At 46.0% G+C, this 23620-nt stretch overlaps 1 protein-coding gene across 2 annotated transcripts in view; it reads left to right on the top strand.

Annotated features, from left to right (window-relative positions):
• The first annotated feature begins 13719 nt into the window (after positions 1–13719).
• myo10l1 (myosin X, like 1) overlaps positions 13720–23620 on the top strand; it is an 81872-nt gene continuing 71971 nt past the window's right edge. For both annotated transcript variants that reach the window (XM_036982808.2, XM_036982807.2), the window contains exon 1: positions 13720–14182. In XM_036982808.2, the coding sequence (XP_036838703.1) occupies positions 14162–14182 (21 nt within the window). In that variant the 5' untranslated portion in view covers positions 13720–14161. The remainder of the gene's footprint in view (positions 14183–23620) is intronic.

The raw sequence follows: 23620 nt of genomic DNA, 5'->3' as shown, positions 1-23620 counted from the left end.
TTTGAGCTCATACAGGGTTTATGACATGCAGGTTTTGGTCAATGGTCAATTATGATATTCCTCCATGTTTTGAATTAAATATAAAGCAATCTCAAATATCGTCATCTAAAACTGAAAAGTATCTAGACTACATATCATTCCTGACGACGAGAAAACGTAAATGATGAATTGAATGTACAGTCATTTTTAATTAAAGCCTATACGATATCCATGGGCGCGCCTGAAAATTTAATTAATGGTGTTTTACCGCCCCTTAGTGGATATTTATGGTATTACAACAACATTGACACATTCGGGGGTGCTGCTATACTGAAGCTCACCTCTGGGTTGGGCTATAAACCCAACCTATTGCTAATGTTTGAGTTACATTGGCTGTGCCTTACAGTAATGATGAAGTCGAGTAGACTCACAATTAATTACACGTATCTGCTTTTAACCAAGTTGTTTGTTCTCAAAAAATGCCATATAGACATTGTGGAGTGTGTGGATGAGAATATTCATAATGTGACTGTGGGCCGCTGGAGTGAGAGCTGGCCTTTTGTTCAGTGTGTCTGTTAACTCTAATGGACACCTGTGTGTTGAATATGTAAGAACATTACTTGGCCATCTGTTTCATCCTTTCATTCTCCCCACCTCGCTCTCTGTCTCAACCCTCTACCCCCTTTCTCTCGCTGTCTATCGTTGTATGCGTGTGTGCGCAGGCTTGTGTAATCTAATCATTATTGTGAGTAGGGCTATTACATCTGGTGCGATTGGGATTAGGATTCATTTGGGATAATCTGATAAAGTCTGTCCAAGATAATAATAAAAGTGGTATCTAGAACCTAAAAGGATTCTTCAGCTGTCCCTTTTTGGTTCCAGGTAGAAGAACCCTTTTGGAATCAGGTAGAACTCTTTGGAGGTCCATGTAGAACCCTTCACATGGAACACGAAAAGAGTTCTACCTGGAATCAAAAAGGGTCGTCTTATAGGGACAGCCGAAGAACCCTTTTTTCTAGGAGTGTACAGTCGTGGCCAAAAGTTTTGAGAAGGACACAAATATTAATTTCCACAAAGTTTGCTGCTTCAGTGTCTTTAGATATTTTTGTCAGATGTTACTATGGAATACGGAAGTATAATTACAAGCATTGCATAAGTGTCAAAGGCTTTTATTGACAATTACATGAAGTTGATGCAAAGAGTCAATATTTGCAGTGTTGACCCTTCTTTTTCAAGACCTCTGACCCTGGCATGCTGTCAATTAACTTCTGGGCCACATCCTGACTGATGGCAGCCCATTCTTGCATAATCAATGCTTGGAGTTTGTCAGAATTTGTGTTTTTGTTTGTCCACCAGCCTCTTGAGGATTGACCACAAGTTCTCAATGGGATTAAGGTTTGGGGAGTTTCCTGGCCATGGACCCAAAATATCGATGTTTTGTTCCCTGAGCCACTTAGTTATCACTTTTGCCTTATGGCAAGGTGCTCCATCATACTGGAAAAGGCATTGTTCGTCACCAAACTGTTCCTGGATGGTTGGGAGAAGTTGCTCTCGGAGGATGTGTTGGTACCATTCTTTATTCATGGCTGTGTTCTTAGGCAAAATTGTGAGTGAGCCCACTCCCTTGGCTGAGAAGCAACCCCACACATGAATGGTCTCAGGATGCTTTACTGTTGGCATGACACAGGACTGATGGTAGCCCTCACCTTGTCTTCTCCGGACAAGCTTTTTTCTGGATGCCCCAAAAAATCGGAAAGGGGATTCATCAGAGAAAATGACTTTACCCCAGTCCTCAGCAAGCCAATCCCTGTACCAACCTGCACAATTAGTGGCTGACTAAATACTTTTTTGCTCCTCTGTATGCACGGGTACCAGTACCGAGTTGATGTGCAGGGGTACGAGGTAATTGAGGTAAATATGTACATATAGGTAGGGGTAAAGTGACTAGACAGGAAAGATAGTAAATAGTAACAGCAGTGTATGGTATGAGTCAAAATAGTTAGTGCAAAAAGAGTAAATGAAGATAGTCCAGGTAACTGTTAAACAAACTATTTAGCAGTGTTATGACTTGGGGGTAGAAGCAGTTCAGGGTCCTGTTGATTCCAGACTTGGTGTATCGGTACCGCTTGCCGTGCGGTAGCAGAGAACAGTCTATGACTTGGGTGGCTGGAGTCTGACAATTTCGGGCCTTCCTCTGATGCCGCCTGATATAGAGGTCATGGATGGCAGGGAGCTTGGCCCCAGTGATGTACTGGGCCGTACACACTACCCTCTGTAAGGCCTTGCGGTCAGATGCCAAGCAGTTGCTATACCAAGCGGTGATGTAGCCAGTCAAGATGCTCTCAATGGTGCAGCGGCCCATGCCAAATCTTTTCAGCCTCCTGACAGGGAAGAGGTATTGTCGTGCCCTCTTCACGACTGTGTTGGTGTGGGGGCACCATGATAATCCATTAGTGATGTGGACACCGAGGAACTTAAAGTGCTCGGTGATCAGCGAATTTGTCTTGCTGACATTGAGGGAGAGGTTGTTGTCCTGGAACCACACTGCCAGATCTCGGTGTTGGAGTTGTGTGCAGCCACGCAGTCGTGGGTGAACAGGGAGTACAGGAGGGGACTAAGGGCGCACCTGGAGGGGCCCCACTGTTGAGGGTCAGCATGAGGGATTTGTTGTCTACCCGCAACACCTGGGGTTGGTGCATCAGGAAGACCAGGATCCCATCAGGAAGTCCAGGATTCAGTTGCAGAGGGAGGCGTTTAGTCCCAGAGTCCTTAGTTTAGTGATGAGCTTGGTGGGCACTATGGTGTTTAACACTGAGCTGTAGTCAATGAACAGCATTCTTATGTAGGTGTTCCTTTTGTCCAGGTGGGAAAGGGCAGTGTGGAGTGGGAAAGGGCAGTGTGGAGTGCGAATGAGATTGTGTCATCTGTGGATCTGTTGGGGCGGTATGCGAATTGGAGTGGGTCTAGGGTGTCCGGGAGGATGCTGTTGATGTGAGCCATAACCAGCCTTTCAAAGCACTTCATGGCTACCGACGTGAGTGCCACGGGGCGGTAATCATTTAGGCAGATTACCTTCGCTTCCTTGGGCACAGGGACTTTGGTGGTCTGCTTGAAACATGTAGGTATTACAGACTTGGTCAGAGAGAGGTTGAAAATGTCAGTGGAGACACTTGACATTTGGTTGGGATATGTATGTACGGTCACTGAGGGTCTTTTGGGGAGGTATGCGAATTGGAGTGGGATAGATGTCACCAGGGGTACTCTGCTCCAGTCAGTGAGCAAACATACGGCAGAGACATTGCCTAAGTTTACTTATTTATTTAGGACTGGCGGTTGGACATGGTAAAGGTTGGTGTGTGTGTGGTTCTGTAACAAAAGGAGATGTCAATAGCAGGTTGCATAACATGAAAAGATAAACATGCTCCACTCCACCTCATAGAAACTTAAATTGGGTCCTGGATCTTCGTATATAATCCAAAGAACATAAATAGGACAGCACTCTGGTAAATAAACATGCATTTTTACACGACATAAAAGGAGATAAGGATAAACCTATTAAACCAATACAGCTCAAATATTGAAAATAGAAAAAACAAAAACGACTTTTAACTAGGACACACAACTGGAAATAAACTGATAAATGGCTTGACAGGCTTTAAATACAAACTAGAAGTGTGAATGAGCCAATCGGGGCAGTCCTGATAATTAGTGACAGGTGTGTGATTGCATGAGCGTGTCAACAGGTGAAATCAACTTGCCTAATCAAGTCCATCCATCTGCTGCTCCACTCTGGGTGCTTTTGTACAGTCTCACTGTCATTGTTGGTTACAGATGTATGAATGGGCTGCCTTGGCTAACTAAGCTGTGTCAGTGTGCGTGTGTGTGCACGCACGTGTGCATGCACGGCTGAAGGGGATATAGCTGATTAAATTACCTCTCTGTCTGTAGGGAACCAGGAGGTCGCCACGCCAGATAATTTAGTCAGAAGACATGCTGTCATTGGTGTGTGTGTGTGCGTGTGTGTGTGTTGTGGGGGGGAGTCCCCTGTGGTGATAGGTGGTATCCAGGATGAAGTAATCTCTCATGGGATTCTTAATTAGACCCCCCCCCCTCCCTTCTCCTACTGTATTCCATTAAATTCTCTCTCCCCCTTCCCTCCCCCTCTGCTTCCCTGCAAGACCAGAGCAGACATTAAAGATCCAGACTGACACACATACTCATGTAGATGCATACTGTACATGCACACACTAAAACATGCATAACAGTATACATACAACTGCAAACACTTTACAGTATTCAAGTAGCTTTGTGTCAGAGGGTTTTGAGTAATGTGTTTGTGATAGTAGGGGGGATGGGTTAGTGAAATACATTTTCTGTCCTCTATGTTTGAGTCAGGGGGTAATGAAATAATGAATGGTGGGCAGAGGTGGGATGGATGTCAGTGTTGTGTGTGGGGGGGAGATCAATTTACTGTTACACATACAACTGTCATATCAAGGATGAAGGGCCGAAGCTTATCCTTTCATGATTATTGTAACTTTATCTGGGGTTTGTTTCTAGGAGAGAGAGGAAGCTGAGGAGACAATATAAGAACATGTTTTGACTCAAGATCAGAGCAACCAGGAAATACAACTTCACTGGAATAAAATAAACTAGCATAATGTTATATTGATCTGTTCTCTGACTGAAGCCCAATTGGCTGATTGCATCTTCGTCATGAAATAAATTAATAATCTTTTAAACTTCGTATTTCTTTCTTTGAATAAGCACAAGCATTGAGCAATAAACAGAATTTGTAACTACTTCCGTCAAGACATATCAAATATTCATTCACATTAAGAGAATATTTACAACTTTCAAAGATTTAAAGTCGCTATATAAGTTGCTTTGGAAATACTTTAATGATATTTTTGTGCCTTTTAGAACACATAAAGCTAGCTGCTTTACACAATTCCATTAGCTTTGTTACGCACTGAAATAGTCAATACTAGCCTATAGCTGATAAAAGTAACAAAATAACCTGAATATGCACTTTAAACCTAGTGAATAAGTGAGGGGGAAAAAGCTACAGCAGGGCACTAACCCTTTTACACCTCACTGTCCTTTTCTCTTCACTCTCCTGTTCCACCGTGCTGTGCTGCTGCCCCTGCATCTTGGCTGCAGTCCTTCATGTCACACCCTGATATGTTTCACCTGTCTTTGTGATTGCCCCCCCCCCCCCCTGGTGTCGCCCATCTTCCCCATCATCCCCTGTGTATTTATCTTTGTCTGTGGCCAGTTCGTTTTGTTCGTAAAACCTACCAGAGTTTCCCTGCTCCTGCCTGTTTTCCTGCTCCTGCCTGTTTTCCTGCTCCTTTCTCCGTTGTCCGTGCGAGAGGCTGCTCGCAAGCTGCTCCAGCTACGCCAAGACTCCCGTAGTGTGGCAGACTACACAGTGGATTTCCGCACGTCGGCAGCTGAGGGTGCTTGGAACTCAGAAGCGCTGTTCGACACATTCCTACATGGAGTATCGGAGGAAGTTAAAGATGAGCTTGCAGCCCGGGAACTACCGGTGGATCTCGACTCGCTCATCGCCTTGATCATTCGAATCTACGACTACAGGAATGAAGGAAGGACAGGAGAGTTGATTCTACTTCGCCCCCGGGGTATCCCGGAAGTTCCCGACGGCTCCGTTGCCAAGAGAACCTGAGGCTATCCGAGTTCCCACGAGAGCCTCCGAAGACTGACGATGCACCTCTTCCCGAGCCCATGCAACTAGTCAGAGCTAGACTGTCTCCTGCTGAAGGGCTATACAGGCTTCACACTAAGAGTTGCTTGTATTGCGGGACTACTGGTAATTTAGTATCCACCTGTCCACTAAAAGACCAGGCTCATCGGTAGGAGCAAGTACTCTGGTGGACCATACAGAGAACCTTTCCTCTCCCCTTACTCGCAATCTTTTTCATGCCATCTTGCTGTGGGGTAACCAGTCAAAATCTCTCCGGGTACTCATCGACTCTGGGGCTGAAGAGAGCTTTATGAACGCTACCCTGGCTTCCGAGCTGGATATCCCCACTCAACCCCTCTCCATTCTCATGGATGTTAGCACTGAACGGGCGGTCCATTGGCCGGGTCTCCCACAATACCACCCCTATCAACCAACGTGTGTGAGGGAACCACAGCGAGACGATCCAGTTCCTGCTCATTAAGTCTCCTCAGGTTCCCGTGGTGTTGGGGTTCTCCTGGCTCCAGCGACACAACTCCCTCATTGACTGGTCTGCTGGTGCCATCAGAACCCGTTCTGCCACGCCCACTGCCTGAATTCAGCGCAGCCTGTTCCGGGACGTCTTTCTATCAATTCATGCGGAGTACCAGGACCATCGGGTGGTGTTCAGGAAGGCCCAGGGCTCTTTGCTACCACCGCACCGACCCTATGACTGTGGGATTGATCTTCTCCCAGGCACCACTCCACCCCGGAGACGACTGTACTCTGTCGGGTCCGGAGACCAAGGCTATGGAGACCTACATTGTGGACCCCCTAGCTACTGGGTTCATCCATACCTCTGCCTCCCCCTCCCTGCATCCGTGCATTGACTACCGAGGTCTCAATAACATCACGGTGAAGAACCGCTATCCGAGGTCGGCATACTGTACCTTCTGCTCAGATGTTTGTCCGCTGCTGTCGTTGTACCTGGAGGAGAACCCGATCGCCCCTCCTCAAGACCACCTCCAGATATCGATGACAAGTGGATCGCCACCAGACCCTGGCTCCCCGATATCGTCTCAGGCAGAATGTATGGCTATCCACCCGGGATCTGCCCCTCCGAGTGGAATCCCGCAAACTCTCCCCCCGGTTTATCGGCCCGTTTCCCCATCTCCAAAATGATTAGCCCCTCTGCTGTTCATCTTCTGTTGCCCCATACCCTTCGTATACATCCCACCTTTCATGTATCCAGAGTTAAACCCATGTCTCACAGCCTTTTGTCTCCTGTTTCCAGGGAAATGGCTGTAATCAAGGTATGCACCCAGGTAGGATGCCAGGTGGCGCTGCTAGAGGGGGGTACTGTCAGACCCTGATCTGTTTCACCTGTCTGTGTGATTGCTTCCCTCCCCCTCCAGGTGTTGCTTATCTTCCCCATTACCCCCAGTGTATTTATACCTGTGTTCTCTGTTTGTCTGTTGCCAGTTCGTTTCGTTCGTAAAACCTACCAGCATTTGTTTCCCTGCTCCTGCCTGTTTTCCTGCGCCTGTTTTCTAGGCCCTCCCGGTTTTGACAGTGCTGTGTGCCCTGACCCTGAGACTGCCTGCCGTTCTGGACCCTTTACACCCTTTCTAGATTACTGACTCCTGCCTGCCTTGACCTGTCGTTTGCCTGCCCCGGTGATTGTAATAAACTCTTGTTACTTCTACACTGTCTGCATCTGTGTCTTACCTAAACGTGATACCTTTGGGCCTTCAGAGAAGCCTGGTCTCTTCTCCTGGTCCTCAGGTTCACCGTGACACAGACAATCTCCAGCAGAGCACAGGCCATCAGTGAAGAGTAAACTGCATAGAACGTGGAGTCGATGCCAAAGGGAACCCTCTCCCCGTTGATCAAGAAGGTTGTAGTTATTGATAAACAGTCTGTCTTAGACATGACAGCACACTAGTACTCCCCACTGTCCTCCAGTGAGAGGTTAGAGAGGACCAGAGAGACAGAAAGGGGAGATGCATTAAATCTGCTATCTAAATCTTCATGCATTTGTTTGTACTCATCTCTATATGTAGGTATGTCACTCCTCCCTATCAGAATAACGTTGTCCACTTTAGCAGTCTTTCTATACCACACTATACTCCTTGACATCAGAGTTACAACCTCCCCTAACTCTGAGAAGAACTCAATGAGGGGCTCAGATTTGGGGCACACCAGCAGATTATATATTCTGAAGATTTTTAGTGGGGTGTTTACCCTGAGTGTTTGGGTGTCATTTCCTGACAATGCTCCATTCACAAAATAGTCTGTCTGCTTCTCTTGGTCAGTAAGGATTTTTCCAGGCCTTGAGTGGGTTTGAGATGGTGATACTTTGGTGAGTCTTCCAACTGGGCTTTCCTGGGACCATTCCTCTGTCCCATTGGGAAGTACAGCAGGTCTAATTAGCTCCCTCTGAAATGAGCATACATTATGTAAGACACTGTTCGACCATGTACAGTACTGCAGATGGTGAGGTTGATGCTTTTCTGGAGTGACACCTTGCCAGCTGTCCAGCACTCCACCTTGTATAGTCCAGAGTATGACTGAGACAGGTTCTGGAGCAGGACAGTTCAAATGTTCTGAGATGAGCTTCAGTCGCTTCCATAATTCTGAATCCAGTGTGGATTTCTCAGGTGTAGGGTTAGAAGTGTTCAACAGCAACAGGCTCTCTTCAGCTTTAGAGTTGGATATCAAACAGTTGTCATTTTACTCATCATTGTAAAAGAGATATTCATCACCTTCTATAATCTCATAGGTTTCTTGGACAGCATGGGAGGTTCGGATCAGACCAGCCAGTATGACACTCAGCTTTGTGACTGAAGCCATTGTACACATTCTGTCTCTACTGATGGGAAGCACCGCGAGCTGCCCAGTGACACAAACCTACCGGATGAGTTAAATAACTTCTATGCTAGCTTCGAGGCAAGCAACACTGAAGCATGCATGAGAGCATCAGCTGTTCCGGACGACTGTGTGATCACTCTCTCCGTAACACATGTGAGTAAGACCTTTAAACAGGTCAACATTCAGACGGATTACCAGGACGTGTACTCTGAGCATGTGCTGACCAACTGACAAGTGTCTTCACTGACATTTTCAACCTGTCCCTGACAGAGTCTGTAATACCAACATGCTTCAAGCAGACCACCATAGTCCCTGTGCCCAAGAACACATCTGTAGTCTGTAGCCATGAAGTGCTTTGAAAGGCTGGTCATAGCTCACATCAACACCATTATCCCAGAAACCCTAGACCCACTCCAATTTACATACTGCCCCAACAGATCCATAGATGATGCACTCCACACTGCCCTTTTCCCTACCTGGACAAAAGGAACACCTACCTGAGAATGGTATTTATTGACTACAGCTTAGTGTTCAACACCAGAGTGCCCTCAAAGCTCATCACTAAGCTAAGGACCCTGGGACTAAACACCTCCCTCTAACTGGATCCTGGACTTCCTGACGGGCCGCCCCCAGGTGGTAAGGGTAGGTAACAACACATCCGCCACGCTGATCCTCAACACAGGGGGACCTCTGTGGTGCATGCTCAGTCCCCTCCTGTACTTCCTGTTCACTCATGACTGCATGGTCAAGCATGACTCCAACACCATCATTAAGTTTGCAGACAACACAATAGTGGTAGGCCTGATCATTGACAACGATGAGACAACCGTATGGTGCCAGGACAACAACCTTTCCCTCAATGTGATCAAGACAAAGAAGATGATTGTGGACTACAGGAAAAGGAGGACTGAGCACACCCCATTCTCATCGACGGGGACGTAGTGGAGCAGGTTGAGAGCTTCAAGTTCCTTGTTGTCCACATCACCAATAAACTATCATGGTCCAAACACACCAAGACAGTCGTGAAGCGGGCACGACAACACCTATTCCCCCTCAGGAGACTGAAAAGATTTGTCATGGCTCCTCAGATCCTAAAAAAGTTCTACAGCTGAACCATCAAGAGCATGGTTGCATCACAAGATGGTATGGCAACTGCTCTGCCTTCAAACGCAATTGCACTACAGAGGGTAGTGCGTACGGCCCAGTACATCACTGGGGCCAAGCTTCCTGCCATCCAGGACCTCTATACCAGGCAGTGTCAGAGGAAGGCCCCAAAAATTGCCAAGGACTGTAACGGTTTTCTTCGGGTGAAGGAGAGTCGGACCAAAATGCAGCATGGTTGTTATTCATGGTTCTTTAATGAAGAAACTACACATGAACAAACTAACAAAACAATAAACGTGAGAAAACCTAAACAGCCTATCTGGTGACAACAAAACCAAAGACAGGAACAATCACCCACGAAACACTCAAAGAATATGGCTGCCTAAATATGGTTCCCAATCAGAGACAACGATAAACACCTGATTGAGAACCACTCCAGACAGCCATAGACTATGCTAGAAACCCTTACTATAATACAAACCCAATACCTAACAAAAACCCCAAGACAAAACACACCACATACAAAACCCATGTCACACCCTGGCCTGACCAAATTAATAAAGAACACACAAAATACTAAGACCAGGGCGTGACAAGGACTCAAGCGACCCTAGTCATAGACTGTTCTCTCTGCTACTGCATGGCAAGTGGCTCCGGAGCGCCAAGTCTATGTCAAAAAGGCTTCTTAACAGCTTCTACCTCCAAGCCATAAGACTCTTGAACAGTTAATCAAATGGCTACCCAGACTATTTAGCTTACCCAGACTATTTAGCTACCCAGACTATTTAGCTACCCAGACGATTTAGCTACCCAGACTATTTAGCTACCCAGACTATTTGCACCACCCTGATTCCCAATTGTTATGCTGCTGCTACTCTCTGTTTATTATCCATGCATAGTCACTTTACCTACAAGTACATATTACCTAAATTACCTCGACTAACCGGTGCCCCCGCACATTGACTCTGTACCGGAAGCCCATGTATATAGCCTCGCTACTGTTATTTTATTGTTGTTCCTTATTCATTTATTTATTTAAATTCTTTAAACTGCATTGTTGGTTAAGGGTTAAGTAAGCATTTCACTGTACGGTGAAATACCTGTTGTATTCGGCACATGTGACAAATAACATTTGATTTGATGTGTTGTGGTGAACCAGTCTCCTTATATCTGCTTTTGGTCAGTTATCTTATTCCTCCATGTTGCAATACTGGCGACCCCGTGATGCTGAGCCCAATATCTCCTCATCTTTTCCTCAGAATCGTGGAGGGCCTGACATGTCAGAGCAGAATGCAGTGGTGAAGGTCTCTGATAGGCGAAAACATCTCACTTATTGTTTTAATAACCTGCCCAGGGACTGTGGTTGAAAATGAGCCGGCTGGCTAAAACCAGCACTTTTACCGAAACGTTGATTATTAATGTGCACTGTCCCTGTAAAAAATAATATAAACTCAAACTCAGATTGAACATGCCGATGGGGACAGAACCACATACAACTGGTGCTTCATGAACCCTGGTTGCATCATAGCCTCTTGCTTCTTCTCTACTGTCAACGGAAAGTTTACACTTCTTGAAAATGTGTAACCATATAAGGTTCCAGTCTGAAGATGCTGTTTCTTAGAACTGATCTGATAACAGCTTTACTCTCCACTGGCTAATTCACACCAGTCACAGACAGTTGAGTCATTTAGCAGATGCTCTCATCCAGAGCCTCACAATAAGTAAGCTTTTGTTTTTGCGCATCACAAACACACCTGATTCAAATATTCCACTAATCCAGGTCTTCTCTCTGTCAGGACCATAATTAGTTGAATCAGGTGTGTTTCTGCAGGGCTGGAATGAAACCCTGCACTCCGGGTAGCTTTCCAGAACCACAGTTGGATAGTTTCCCCTCTATCTCTCTCTGTCTCTGTGCTCACTCTCTCAGATGAATAGCCTGTAGGTGTCCTCTCTCTTTTTCTCTCTTATTTCAGACGGTTATAAATGTGTATCTAGACAGAAAAGATCAAGAATGTGGTAGAGAGAGAAAGAGAGAGGTTGATAAAAATATATTTACAGGCATTTCCCCATAAAACTGATTGGCTTTGACATTGTGAGTGATGGGATTTCCCACAGACAACATGTGACATGCCTAAAGGGCATACACATGCAGAGAGACTGAGAGAGACCGATAGAGAGAGGGCATAGTATCACTTTTGGCCCTGAGGGCGGTTTCTGTCCCAGGATCCATCACTCTTGGTCAGTGTGTGCGCATGTGTGCGCTCATATGGTGGCACATGTGCCCTCTTTCTGGAAGTCTGGAGAGAACAAGAGAATACTGCTCACGTGATAGATCCAGTGAAGGGAAGACAGAGGTGTGTATGTGTGTGTGTGTTAGTGATGCGCAGGTTGACTAATAACCTGCAGTCCACGCTATTATATCCGGGAGGCTCTGAAGACTGGGTTTAGGAACGGGCAGAAAAAAGTTAACGTCAATCCACGGAGGCAAAAAGGACATTGTCGAAGTTTAATTCAAAAAGACAAAAGCAGCGAAAGGAGAGTTGAAAATAAACAGAAGGGAGGGACAGAAAAGTAATCTTTGTAAAATATTTGGTGAAGTGGTTAAAAAGGATAATAGTAGTGCCAGCTGTGTTATGTGTGATGATTGTGAGGCGCTATACAAATTCGACAGTCACAAGACGGGACTTCAAATAGGCTTATGGCATGTGAAGAAAACTGTAGCCTTCTGTTTAGATGGGTTAAATGTAAACTGAAATCTGGACACAGACTGTAGGTCTATAACCTCTAACATAGCCTTAATATTAACTCCTGCAGAATTAAGCATTTATTGCCGTAATATTATACACCAAATGTAGGCAAAATTTGGACTTGGGAACAGGTGTGGAGAATGATTTATGATTTATTTATTTCTGCCTCTTGAGACAATGCAATGCTCAGTTAGATACCATCTGTAAAAGGGCTGTCTTCAACATAAAAGCATAATAAAAGGTGATAGTATTTCAACCACATAAAATGTGCATCGAAGCCGAACTGAAATCTTATCAGAAACATGTTGGGTCGTTTTCACAGCTTTCTTTTTCCTTATAACCGGTCAAACTGATGTCATTTGGACATTTTGAACAGAAAATCTTCCCGTTGTTTTCCTTTGTGTTATTGTATGTTATCACAGTCCCTAAACGTATTTGATCCGCGAAAGAAAACTTTACTGATGTCAACTATATACCAACTATATTCACGCGTTCATTCTATCGATCTATTACACTCTTCTGTTGAGCAAGGGTTTATTTAGTCTTCTAGGGCAACATATAATGAATGACAGAAGATAAACTACATGTATCTAATTATAGACAAGTTGACTAACAAATAGCTTGCCAAAATGTCCGAAATTATATGCAGAAACATATCTAAATCAGAAGGAAAAAAATCCTGCACCCACTGTCAAAAAATTGTTCTGCCGTTTTTGACTGTAGCCTATAGTGCATTTTCTGTATTTGCGGGTTAGAGAGAGTGTGTGTGTGTGTGTGTGGGTGGGTGGGGGTATGTGCGTGCGTGCGTGCATGTGTGTGAGTTCTATTTTCTTTCAGCCCAGAGGGAATGTGACTCACCCCAGCTACTGTCACAGCCCAGAGCGCCAGAGCTGCAAAGTTCACATCATTAAATTGAAAGGGGGATACCTAGTCAGTTGTACAACTGAATGCATTCAACTGAAATGTGTCTTCCGCATTTAACCCAACCCCTCTGAATCAGAGAGGTGCGGCGGGGCTGCCATAATCGATATCCACGTCTTCGGCGACCGGGGAACAGTGGGTTAACTGCCTTGTTCAGGGGCAGAACGACAGATTTGTACCTTGTCTGCTCGGGGATTCGATCCAGCAACCTTTCGGTTACTAGCCCAATGATTAACTGGGTGTGTGTGCGCGTGTGGCTCCCAGCTCTGTTCACATCCTGTTATTTTCCTCCTCTTCAGAAACAAACATAGCATTCCTGAGACTCGGGTATCAGGGCCTCTGTTGTGGTGGCGACAAACAGTTTGGATAAAGATGTGCACGCGATGATAACGTTGCTACCTCACTCTGTCTCTCATAATCATTATCCTTACCATTATTCGTTTTCACACAATCACACACTCAGTTGCCGCTCCGTGGAGTCCGTCAGTTCACCGTCAGGACTGAAGAGGGAACCGTTGGCTTCCCTGTTTGGGATGTATCTTACATTTTTATAGCGGCACACACGGAGAAGAGGTGTGTGTCCTCTCTTTCTCTCTCTCTCTCTCTCTCTGATTTCTCTCTGCTCTCTGTTGGCGTTGGGTGGGAACACACATCAGGGATTGTAGCCGTTCGGATTTAAATCGGGACGTTTACAAATGAATGGAAATCACCACCGACCAGGACCAAGGAGCCTATTCCACCTCCACCCACCCCGAGCTTCCCCGGTGCCCGCTGTGATTTAGTTCTCTGTTAACACTGGGACAAGCGTCTGCCCACCGACTGACTTCACGCGCGCCGGGCAGCAACATTGAGAAGAATGGAAGCGTTTTTCGCGGAGGTAAGCTGCGATGGGAGATGGGCTTTTCCCCGGTTTAATATTATATTTCCCCGGTACTGGTTGGCCTAATGATAGAAATATAAATTACGTGTTAGCCTGTCATAAACCCGTGTTGTGAATATCGTTTGGACATTTTTATTTGGTGTAGACTATGATGGTTGTTCAACGAGAATCCATTTATGGCCGACCCTCGACAGACACAAGCATAATACAACTCTCCAAAAATACAGTAGGTGTAGGTTATGTGTCACAATATCGAAACATTTGCTTTCTCGTTCTCGCTCTCTCTCTCTCAAAATGAAGGCCAATGTCATCAACACAAGTGAATGCTAGCCTACCTATCATATTAGACTAAAGTCGACTGACAGGATGTGCTAAAATGGCACCACACCACTCATCATGTAGCCTGCACTGCCATCCTCATCTGTCCATTCTCTCAGAGGAGGAGAGGAGTAGCCTAATTGGCTAAATGCAGGCTGACCAGAAAATAGGCTAGTCTTTCCATAAAGCTGCGTTTCGGATTAAGACCAATCTGTTAATAAGGGAGAAAAGCGTGGTATTGTCAAGCTACTAACCTACTGGGTTATTAGTGGCTATACTAGTATGATCAGTGGGAGGATTCTTTCTACCCTCTCTGGGGTGACTGTGTGGGGCTGTGTCTCGGATAGGGAGGATGGGAGGTGTGGCTATTGCGGGATTTGAGGGGGGGGGGGGGGTGGAGAGAGGAGGAAGATGAAGGCGAAATGGAAGGATACGAATTGACTGTCGGTGAGACAGCGATGGCTATGGTTGTTATTATGGATTATTAACGCCATGTCCTAATCTCTCTCTCAAGTCAATTCAACTGGGTTTTATTGGTTTTGGAAAGACAAGTTTACAATGCCAAAGCAAGTGAAATGAACAAAAGTGAGAAGAAACACAACACAACATCAACAATAATACAATTTAAAAAACGTTACATAGCACTGGATTCCGTCACTGCAGAGAGAGAGAGAGATAAAGGAGAGAGAGAGAGAGAGAGAGAGAGAGATAAAGGAGAGAGAGAGAGAGGTCCTCTCGTCCTGGTGTTTAAATTGCTTTGTTACCGATTCTCCCAGATCAATCAGCTAATTTACGACTTTTCACTCTCTCTTTGCTAGCGGTGCTAACAGATCTCTAGTCCGGCCACCAGTTTGCTAGCCCACTGAGTTTGGCCCAGTAGAAAACATTTTTCTAAAACTACATGTGTTTCCTGCAGTATAATCTATTATATGCTAATATATTGACAGGTTGTTGTGACAACCTAAGCCTAATAGGTTTAGACATGGTTGGTGTGTTCTTTGTTTCTAACACATAAAACAGGACCGCATTCTTCCCCAATTCACCCCACTGGGGATGGTGCCCAACCTCCCCACCTTCTCAGTCCTTCCTCTTCCTCCTCCTCTTCATTCTCCTTTCTTCCCTCCTCTTTTCTCCTCACCTCCATCTCCTCCCTGTTTCTAATTCATTCCATGATGGTCAAAGGCGGCACACATCACACACACACACACACACACACACACACACACACACACACACACACACACACACACACACACACACACACACACAACTTGTATCATCTGTGCATGAATGTGTTATCCTCTAACTGTAGGCTACTTACCTCCATCCTTGTTTATCTCGATCTGATATAAGTTTAACAACCGCCCCTTCTCACTGTGACGTCATTCATTCTGTGTGCGTGTACACTACCAGTCAAAAGTTTTAGAACACCCCCATTTTCCCAGTTTTTATTGACATTTTATTGAAAGTCCAGTGAATAACCTGAAATGGTATAAAGGTAAGAGGTAAACTGCCAGAGGTTAAAAAAATGTTTTTTTTAAAGAAGTTTGGATTACCAAAAACTGAAAAATAAGGTACATTTCAGAGTTATAAAAAAAGCCTTTTCTCGGGGAACAAGTAAAGGGTTAACAACTTACAGCTGTTCTGCAGCAATGGACCTAAATTAAGCCTTGAAAGTTGACGCTAACAATCCCTACAGGTGTCCCAAGTTTGTTGATTATTCTCAAACCCTCTGTCTGTATAAAAGCAGTGTTGGAACAGACTGTTACTACACCCTCTTAAGCATAATTTGGACACTATTGTACTGCAGGAAGTAGTATATTGCTATCATAATGGTGAGAAAAAGGCAATTAACAAAGGAAGACAGACAGACCATTATAACCCTTGAAAGTGTAGGTCTTTCCTTTAGAGAAATTGCAAAGAAACCCAAGGCGTCAGTGAGTACAGTTTCCTACACCATCAAAAGGCACTTGGAAACTGGAGGGAACTCTGACAGGAAGAGGACTGGCAGAGCCAAAGCCACAACAGAATCAGAAGACAAGTTTCTGAGAGTCAACAGCTTGCGTGATAGGTGGCTCATAGAACAACAGCTTCAAGCACAGCTTAACACTGGTCGAAGTCAGCAAGTCTCAGTTTCAGCTGTGAAGAGGAGACTTCGAGCTGCAGGTTTGACAGGTCGAGTAACAGTATGAAGGCCATTGCTAAGATGGCAAAATAAGAAAAAGAGACTTGCCTGGGCCACGAAGCACCGCCAGTGGACTACTGAAGACTGGAAGACGGTCTTATGGACCGATGAAATCTTCGGTTCATCACACAGGGTTTTTGTCCGCCGTCGAGTAGGTGAAAGGATGGTTCCTCAGTGTGTGACAGCAACTGTCAAACATGGAGGAGGAAGCGTGATGGTCAGCGGCTTTTTTGCTGGAACCAGAGTCGACGACTTGCACAGAGTGAGTGGCTCCCTGACCCATAATGGCTACCACAGCATTTTGCAGTGCCTTGCAATACCCTCTGTTGTGCACCTAGTTGGTCAGGTGTTCATCCTACAGCAAGATTATGACCCAGAACCTACCTCCAGGCTATGGGGTTCATCCTACAGCAATATAATGACCCAGGACACACCTCCAGGCTATGGGGTTCATCCTACAGCAAGATAATGACCCAGAACACACCTCCATGCTATGGGGTTCATCCCACAGCAAGATAATGACCCAGAACACACCTCCAGGCTATGGGGTTCATCCCACAGCAAGATAATGACCCAGAACACACCTCCAGGCTATGGGGTTCATCCCACAGCAAGATAATGACCCAGAACACACCTCCAGGCTATGGGGTTCATCCTACAGCAAGATAATGACCCAGAACACACCTCCAGGCTATGGGGTTCATCCTACAGCAAGATAATGACCCAGAACACACCTCCAGGCTATGGGGTTCATCCTACAGCAAGATAATGACCCAGAACACACCTCCAGGCTATGGGGTTCATCCTACAGCAAGATAATGACCCAGAACATACCTCCAGGCTATGGGGTTCATCCTACAGCAAGATAATGACCCAGAACACACCTCCAGGCTATGGGGTTCATCCTACAGCAAGATAATGACCCAGAACACACCTCCAGGCTATGGGGTTCATCCTACAGCAATATAATGACCCAGAACACACCTCCAGGCTATGGGGTTCATCCTACAGCAATATAATGACCCAGAACACACCTCCAGGCTATGGGGTTCATCCTACAGCAAGATAATGACCCAGAACACACCTCCAGGCTATGGGGTTCATCCCACAGCAAGATAATGACCCAGAACACACCTCCAGGCTATGGGGTTCATCCCACAGCAAGATAATGACCCAGGACACACCTCCAGGCTATGGGGTTCATCCTACAGCAAGATAATGACCCAGAACATACCTCCAGGCTATGGGGTTCATCCTACAGCAAGATAATGACCCAGAACACACCTCCAGGCTATGGGGTTCATCCTACAGCAATATAATGACCCAGAACACACCTCCAGGCTATGTCAGAACTACCTTAGAAGAAAATAACAACACGGCAGGCTTCAAATCATGGAATGGCCAGCACAGTCTCCATACTTGGTTTGTGATGAAATGGGCAGAAGGGTGAACGCAAAGCAACCTACAGGTGCAACACATTTGTGGGAACTTCTGCAACAGTGTTGGGAAGAGTTTTCCTAACAATATTTGATTTCCATTGTAGAAAGAATGTGTGTTCGGCTGTTATGTCAGCAAAAGGTGGCTACTTTTATCAAAAAAATGTAGATATAGAGTCAAAGATGTTGATACAATTTTGTTAAACAAAACAATTCCATGATTTCTTTTTTTGTCTCCAATTGTTTAGCTGTTCTATGCTTTAATTTCAGAGTACATTAAGACAATAAACTGTGAATTTCAATAAAAACTGGAAACATTGAGGTGCTAACACTTTTGACCGGTTGTGTGTGTCTCTATAGGCGTTGTTACAGATGTAGTACATTCTCTACACTGTGACATCACACCTCCATATCCCCCGGCAACAGTGGAAGGGGAGGCCTGGCCGATAGGGGTCCACCACAGTCCGCCATGGTGTTTGTTCTTCACTGGTTGCCCTTTTCTTGTGGCAACAGGGCACAAATCTTGCTGCTGTAATTGCACACTGTGGTATTTCACCCAGTAGATATGGGAGTTTATCAAGATCGGGTTTGTTTTCAAATTATTTGTGGATCTGTGTAATCTGAGGGAAATGTGTCTCTAATATCGTACATTAGGCAGGAGGATAAGTGCAACTCAAAATGTTTGTCCCATTTTGTGAATTCTTGGTTGGTGAGCGGACCCCAGACCTCACAACCATAAAGGGCATTGGATTCTATAACTGGTTTAAGTATTTTTAGCCAGATCCTAATTGGTATGTCGAATTTATGTTTATTTTTGATGGCATAAAATGCCCTTCTTGCCTTGTCTCTCAGCTCATTTACAGCTTTGTGGAAGTTACCTGTGGCGCTGATGTTTATGCCGGGGTATGAAAAGTTTTTGTGTGCTCTAGGGCAACAGTGTCAAGATGAAATTTGTATTTGTGGTCCTGGCGACTGGACGTTTTTTGGAACACTGAGGAATACTGTCAGGGCCCAGGTCTGTCAGAATCTGTGCAGAATATCTAGGTGCTGCTGTAGGCCCTCCTTGGTTGGTGACAGAAGCACCAGATCATCAGCAAACAGTAGACATTTGACTACAGATTCTAGTAGGGTGAGGGCGGGTGCTGAAGACTTCTAGTGGCCTCGCCAATTCGTTGATATATATATATATATATATATATATATATATATATATATATATTTGAAGAGGGTTGGGCTTAAGCTGCATCCCTGTCTCACCCCACATCCCTGTGGAAAGAAATGTGTGTTTTTGCCAATTTTAACCGCACACTTTGGTTAAAATTGTTTAAAAAACACCCATTTCTGGGCCTCTCGAGGTGGCACAGTGGTTAAGGGCGCTGTACTACCAGAGACTCTGGGTTCGTGCCCAGGCTCTGTCGTAACCGGCCGTGACCGGGAGGTCCGTGGGGCGACGCACAATTGGCCTAGCGTCGTCCGGGTTAGGGAGGGTTTGGCCAGGAGGGATATCCTTGTCTCAGCGCGCACCAGCGACTCCTGTAGCCAGGGTCGCCAGGTGCACAGTGTTTCCTCCGACACACTGGTGCGGCTGGCTTCCGGGTTGGATGCGCGCTGTGTTAAGATGCAGTGCGGCTTGGTTGGGTTGTGTATCGGAGGACGCATGACTTTCCACCTTCGTCTCTCCCGAGCCCGTACGGGAGTTGTAGCGAGAGACAAGACAGTAGCTACTAAAACAATTGGATACCATGAAATTGGGGAGAAAAAGGGCTTCTTCTTTTTTTAAACACCCATTTCTTTCCACAGGTGTGGGGTGAAACAGGGATGCAGCTCTCTCTCTCTCCCCCCTCTCTCTCAGACCCAGTGGCTGGGGTAAATGCTATACTGTGCCATATTGATTCAATGTAAGCATGAGAGTGGCACATAATGTGTGTGTGTGTGTGTGTATATGTGCATGCGTCCATGCCTGCGGCGTGTGTGTGTTTAAAGTACAGTAGTGTATATGAACTAATATATTCACTCTTATCAAATGGTCTGTTCTGAATGAGTTATGACTTCCAGACCTCCTCTCTTTAAATTAAACAGAGGACACACACACACACAGGACTACTTATTTAGCTGGGTGGAGACCAAACCTCTGGGGGTCCTTTTCATCATCATTTCATTTATTTTCATACCTTCATGATCCCTCCATCTCTCCCTCATACAGTCCCCCCCCCTCTCTCTCTCTCTCTCTCTCTATCATCCCCCTCTTCCTTCCTTCCTTCCTTCCTTCCTTCCTTCCTTCCTTCCTTCCTTCCTTCCTTCCTTCCTTCCTTCCTTCCTTCCTTCCTTCCTTCCTCTCTCTCTCTCTCTCTCTCTCTCTCTCTCTCTCTCTCTCTCTCTCTCTCTCTCTCTCTCTCTCTCTCTCTGTCTGTCTGTCTGTCTGTCTGTCTGTCTGTCTGTCTGTCTGTCTGTCTGTCTGTCTGTCTGTCTGTCTGTCTGTCTGTCTGTCTGTCTGTCATCCCTCTGCAGAGTATCTCTCCCTCTATCCCTTTCCCCTTTCTGTCTGGACAGAGAGAGAGATGGCGATGGGGTCCAAAATCTCAACTGAGGGCGGGATTTCAGCTTTAGTCTCTAAACCTGGCAACCCAGGCAGAAACCCTGACGCCACACTGGCAACCCGAGCATTAAATGTCAGGTGACATTATCCTTCTGTGGCCTGCACAACCCCCCTCATATTTAGATCAGTGGTGTGAAAGTCTGTGTCCTTGTGTGTGTGTCTCTCTTTCTCTCTCTTTCTCTCTCTGTTGACTTATGTGTAATGTGTGGCAGTGCTTCCCCTACAGATGTATAGGCGGTGCCTCTCTCTGCTGGCCCCTGTCTATAAGGATAAGTTGGGCTTCTATTGGTGCAATTGGTCATTTTCATGCCAGAGGATTTAAATGTTGCGTAAGGGGCCTGGGCACCCTGCCTGGATATTAAACTGTGTAGTTTAGTGTTTAGTGTGTAGTGTGTAGTGTTTAGTGTGTAGTGTAAAGCGGGAAGGGTATGTTATAGTCATGCATAGAGTGTATGCTGGTTCATTGGAGAGGAGCGAGAGAGAGCAGTCGCTTGAGATGTATGACCCATTTTCAGCAGAACCAAGCACATTCGTTCTGCTTAGAGCTGCATCAGCTCTGCCTCTCTCCGTCGCTCCGTCTCACTCTTGTTTTCTGCCCTCTCGCTTGTCTCTCTTTTTCCTCCCCCACAATCTCCGATCTCTTCATCCCTGGTACATGTCCCCGGTCGGTCTCTCTCTCTATCTCTCTCTCTCTCTCTCTCTCTCTCTCTCTCTCTCTCTCTCTCTCTCTCTCTCTAGGTGTGGGAGTAGTTCTCTATCTTGGATCTCGATTCCCTTTACAGCATTCTTTCACATCACATTCTTTCATCTCCCAGCGTTCTTAGCTGTTTTCCCCGGGATGGTCTCTCTCTCTCTCTCTCTCTCTCTCTCTCTCTCTCTCTCTCTCTCGCTCTCTCTCTCTCTCTCTCTCTCTCTCTCTCTCCTCTATCCTCTATCCTCTCTCTGTCTATAGGCATGGGAGTAGTTCTCCATCTTTACAGCTATCTTTCACACTCACTAAAAACACCAACTCCCAGCGTCCTTAGCTGTTTTTTCACCAAGAACACCATCTCCCAGCAACCTGAAGATGCTAAAATGTAAAGGGTTAGATATGTTGTTGTTATCCCATATAGTAGGCTATTTTACACCTCCTTTCCTGTGCTGCTTATTTATTATTCTGCTGTTTCCATGGCGCTCTGGTTGCCATGGTGTTTCTGGGGTTTGACTGTAGTTTAATCCAAGATCAGAGAGTATGTGATAATTAGCCAACTGCTCGAAATTAGGCTTGAATACACACACACACACACACACACACACACACACAATACACACCCAGGTTAATCCGCCAGGCTGCTGCCTCTCTGTGTGTGATGGGGTCTAAGTTGCCATGGTGTGTATTAGCTGGTTCAGAACTGTTTCAGATGAATCATTAATGTGTTCTGAGTCACAAGGGACAGAAAGGAGCTCCAGCTTTAAATAACCTGAACTGCACTGAATACGCAAATAGAAGTCATTATACTGATCATAACTAATCTAGTACAATAGCTCAATAGACTCCCCGATGTGTGTGTGTGTGTGTGTGTGTTCACTGCCAGGTGTTTGGTACCAGTGGAACTAACCCTACTGGCCAGATCTGACTTATACGCTGACTGTACAAAACAGTAAGAACACCTGCTCTTTCCTTGACATTGACTGACCAGGTGAATCCAGGTGAAAGCTATGATCCTTTATTGATGTCACTTGTTAAATCCACTTCAATCAGTGTAGATGAAGGGGAGGAGACAGGTTAAAGAAGGATTTTTAATTAAGCCTTAAGACAGCTGAGACACGGATTGTGTATATGTGCCATTCAGAGGGTGAATGGGCAAGACAACATATTTAAGCGCCTTTGAACCGAGTACGGTAGTAGGTCCCAGGCACACTGGTTTGTGTCAAGAACTGTAACGCTGCTGGGTTTTTCACACTCAACAGTTTCCCTTGTGTATCAAGAATGGTCCACCACCCAAAGGACATCCAGCCAACTTGACACAACTGTGGGAAGCATTGGAGTCAACATGGACCAGCATCTCTGTGTAACGCTTTCAACAACTTGTAGAGACCGTGTCCTGATGAATTGAGGCTGTTCTGAGGACATCTCAATATAACGAAGGTGTTCCTAGTGTTTGGTATACTCAGTGTATTGGGCAGGTGTCAGCTCCATGACAGCACAAATGCACGCACGCACGCACGCACGCACACACACACACACACACACACACACACATATACACACCACTCCTGCCAAACACCCATCTGCTGAGTGCATCACCTTGATGATTGTATTATCACCTTTAATGGAATGTTACTGGAGAGAGAGAGGGAGAGAGAGGGAGAAGGAGCGAGAGACAGAGAGGGAGGGGAGAGGGAGCGAGAGAGAGGGAAAGAGAGGACGAGGGAGTGAGAGAGGGAGAGAGAGTGAGCAAGAGAGAGGAAGAGGGAGCGAGAGAGTGAGAGAGAGGGAGCGAGAGAGAGGGAGAAGGAGCGAGAGAGAGGGAGGGAGCGAGAGAGAGAGAGGGAGCGAGAGAGAGGGAGCGAGAGAGAGCGAGAGAGAGGGAGCGAGAGAGAGGGAGCGAGAGAGAGGGAGTGAGAGAGAGCGAGAGAGAGGGAGCGAGGGAGAGAGGGAGAGGGAGAGGGTGAGAGAGAGGGTGAGAGAGAGAGGGAGCGAGACGGAGTGGGAGCGAGAGAGAGAGGGAGCGAGAGAGAGAGGGAGCGAGAGAGAGAGGGAGCGAGAGAGAGAGAGCGAGGGCGCGAGAGAGAGAGAGAGAGGAAGAGGGCGACAGAGAGGGAGCGAGAGAGAGGGAGAGAGAGAGAGGGAGCGAGAGAGAGAGAGGAAGAGAGAGAGAGGGAGCGAGAGAGAGAGAGGGAGCGAGAGAGATAGAGAG

This window comes from Oncorhynchus mykiss, chromosome 7 (genome assembly GCF_057628025.1).
Source record: "Oncorhynchus mykiss isolate SJ-2025 chromosome 7, ASM5762802v1, whole genome shotgun sequence".
NCBI classification, from domain to species: domain Eukaryota; kingdom Metazoa; phylum Chordata; class Actinopteri; order Salmoniformes; family Salmonidae; genus Oncorhynchus; species Oncorhynchus mykiss.
The sequence above is the reverse complement of the archived record's forward strand: the minus strand, read 5'-3'. Positions and strand labels throughout refer to the sequence as shown.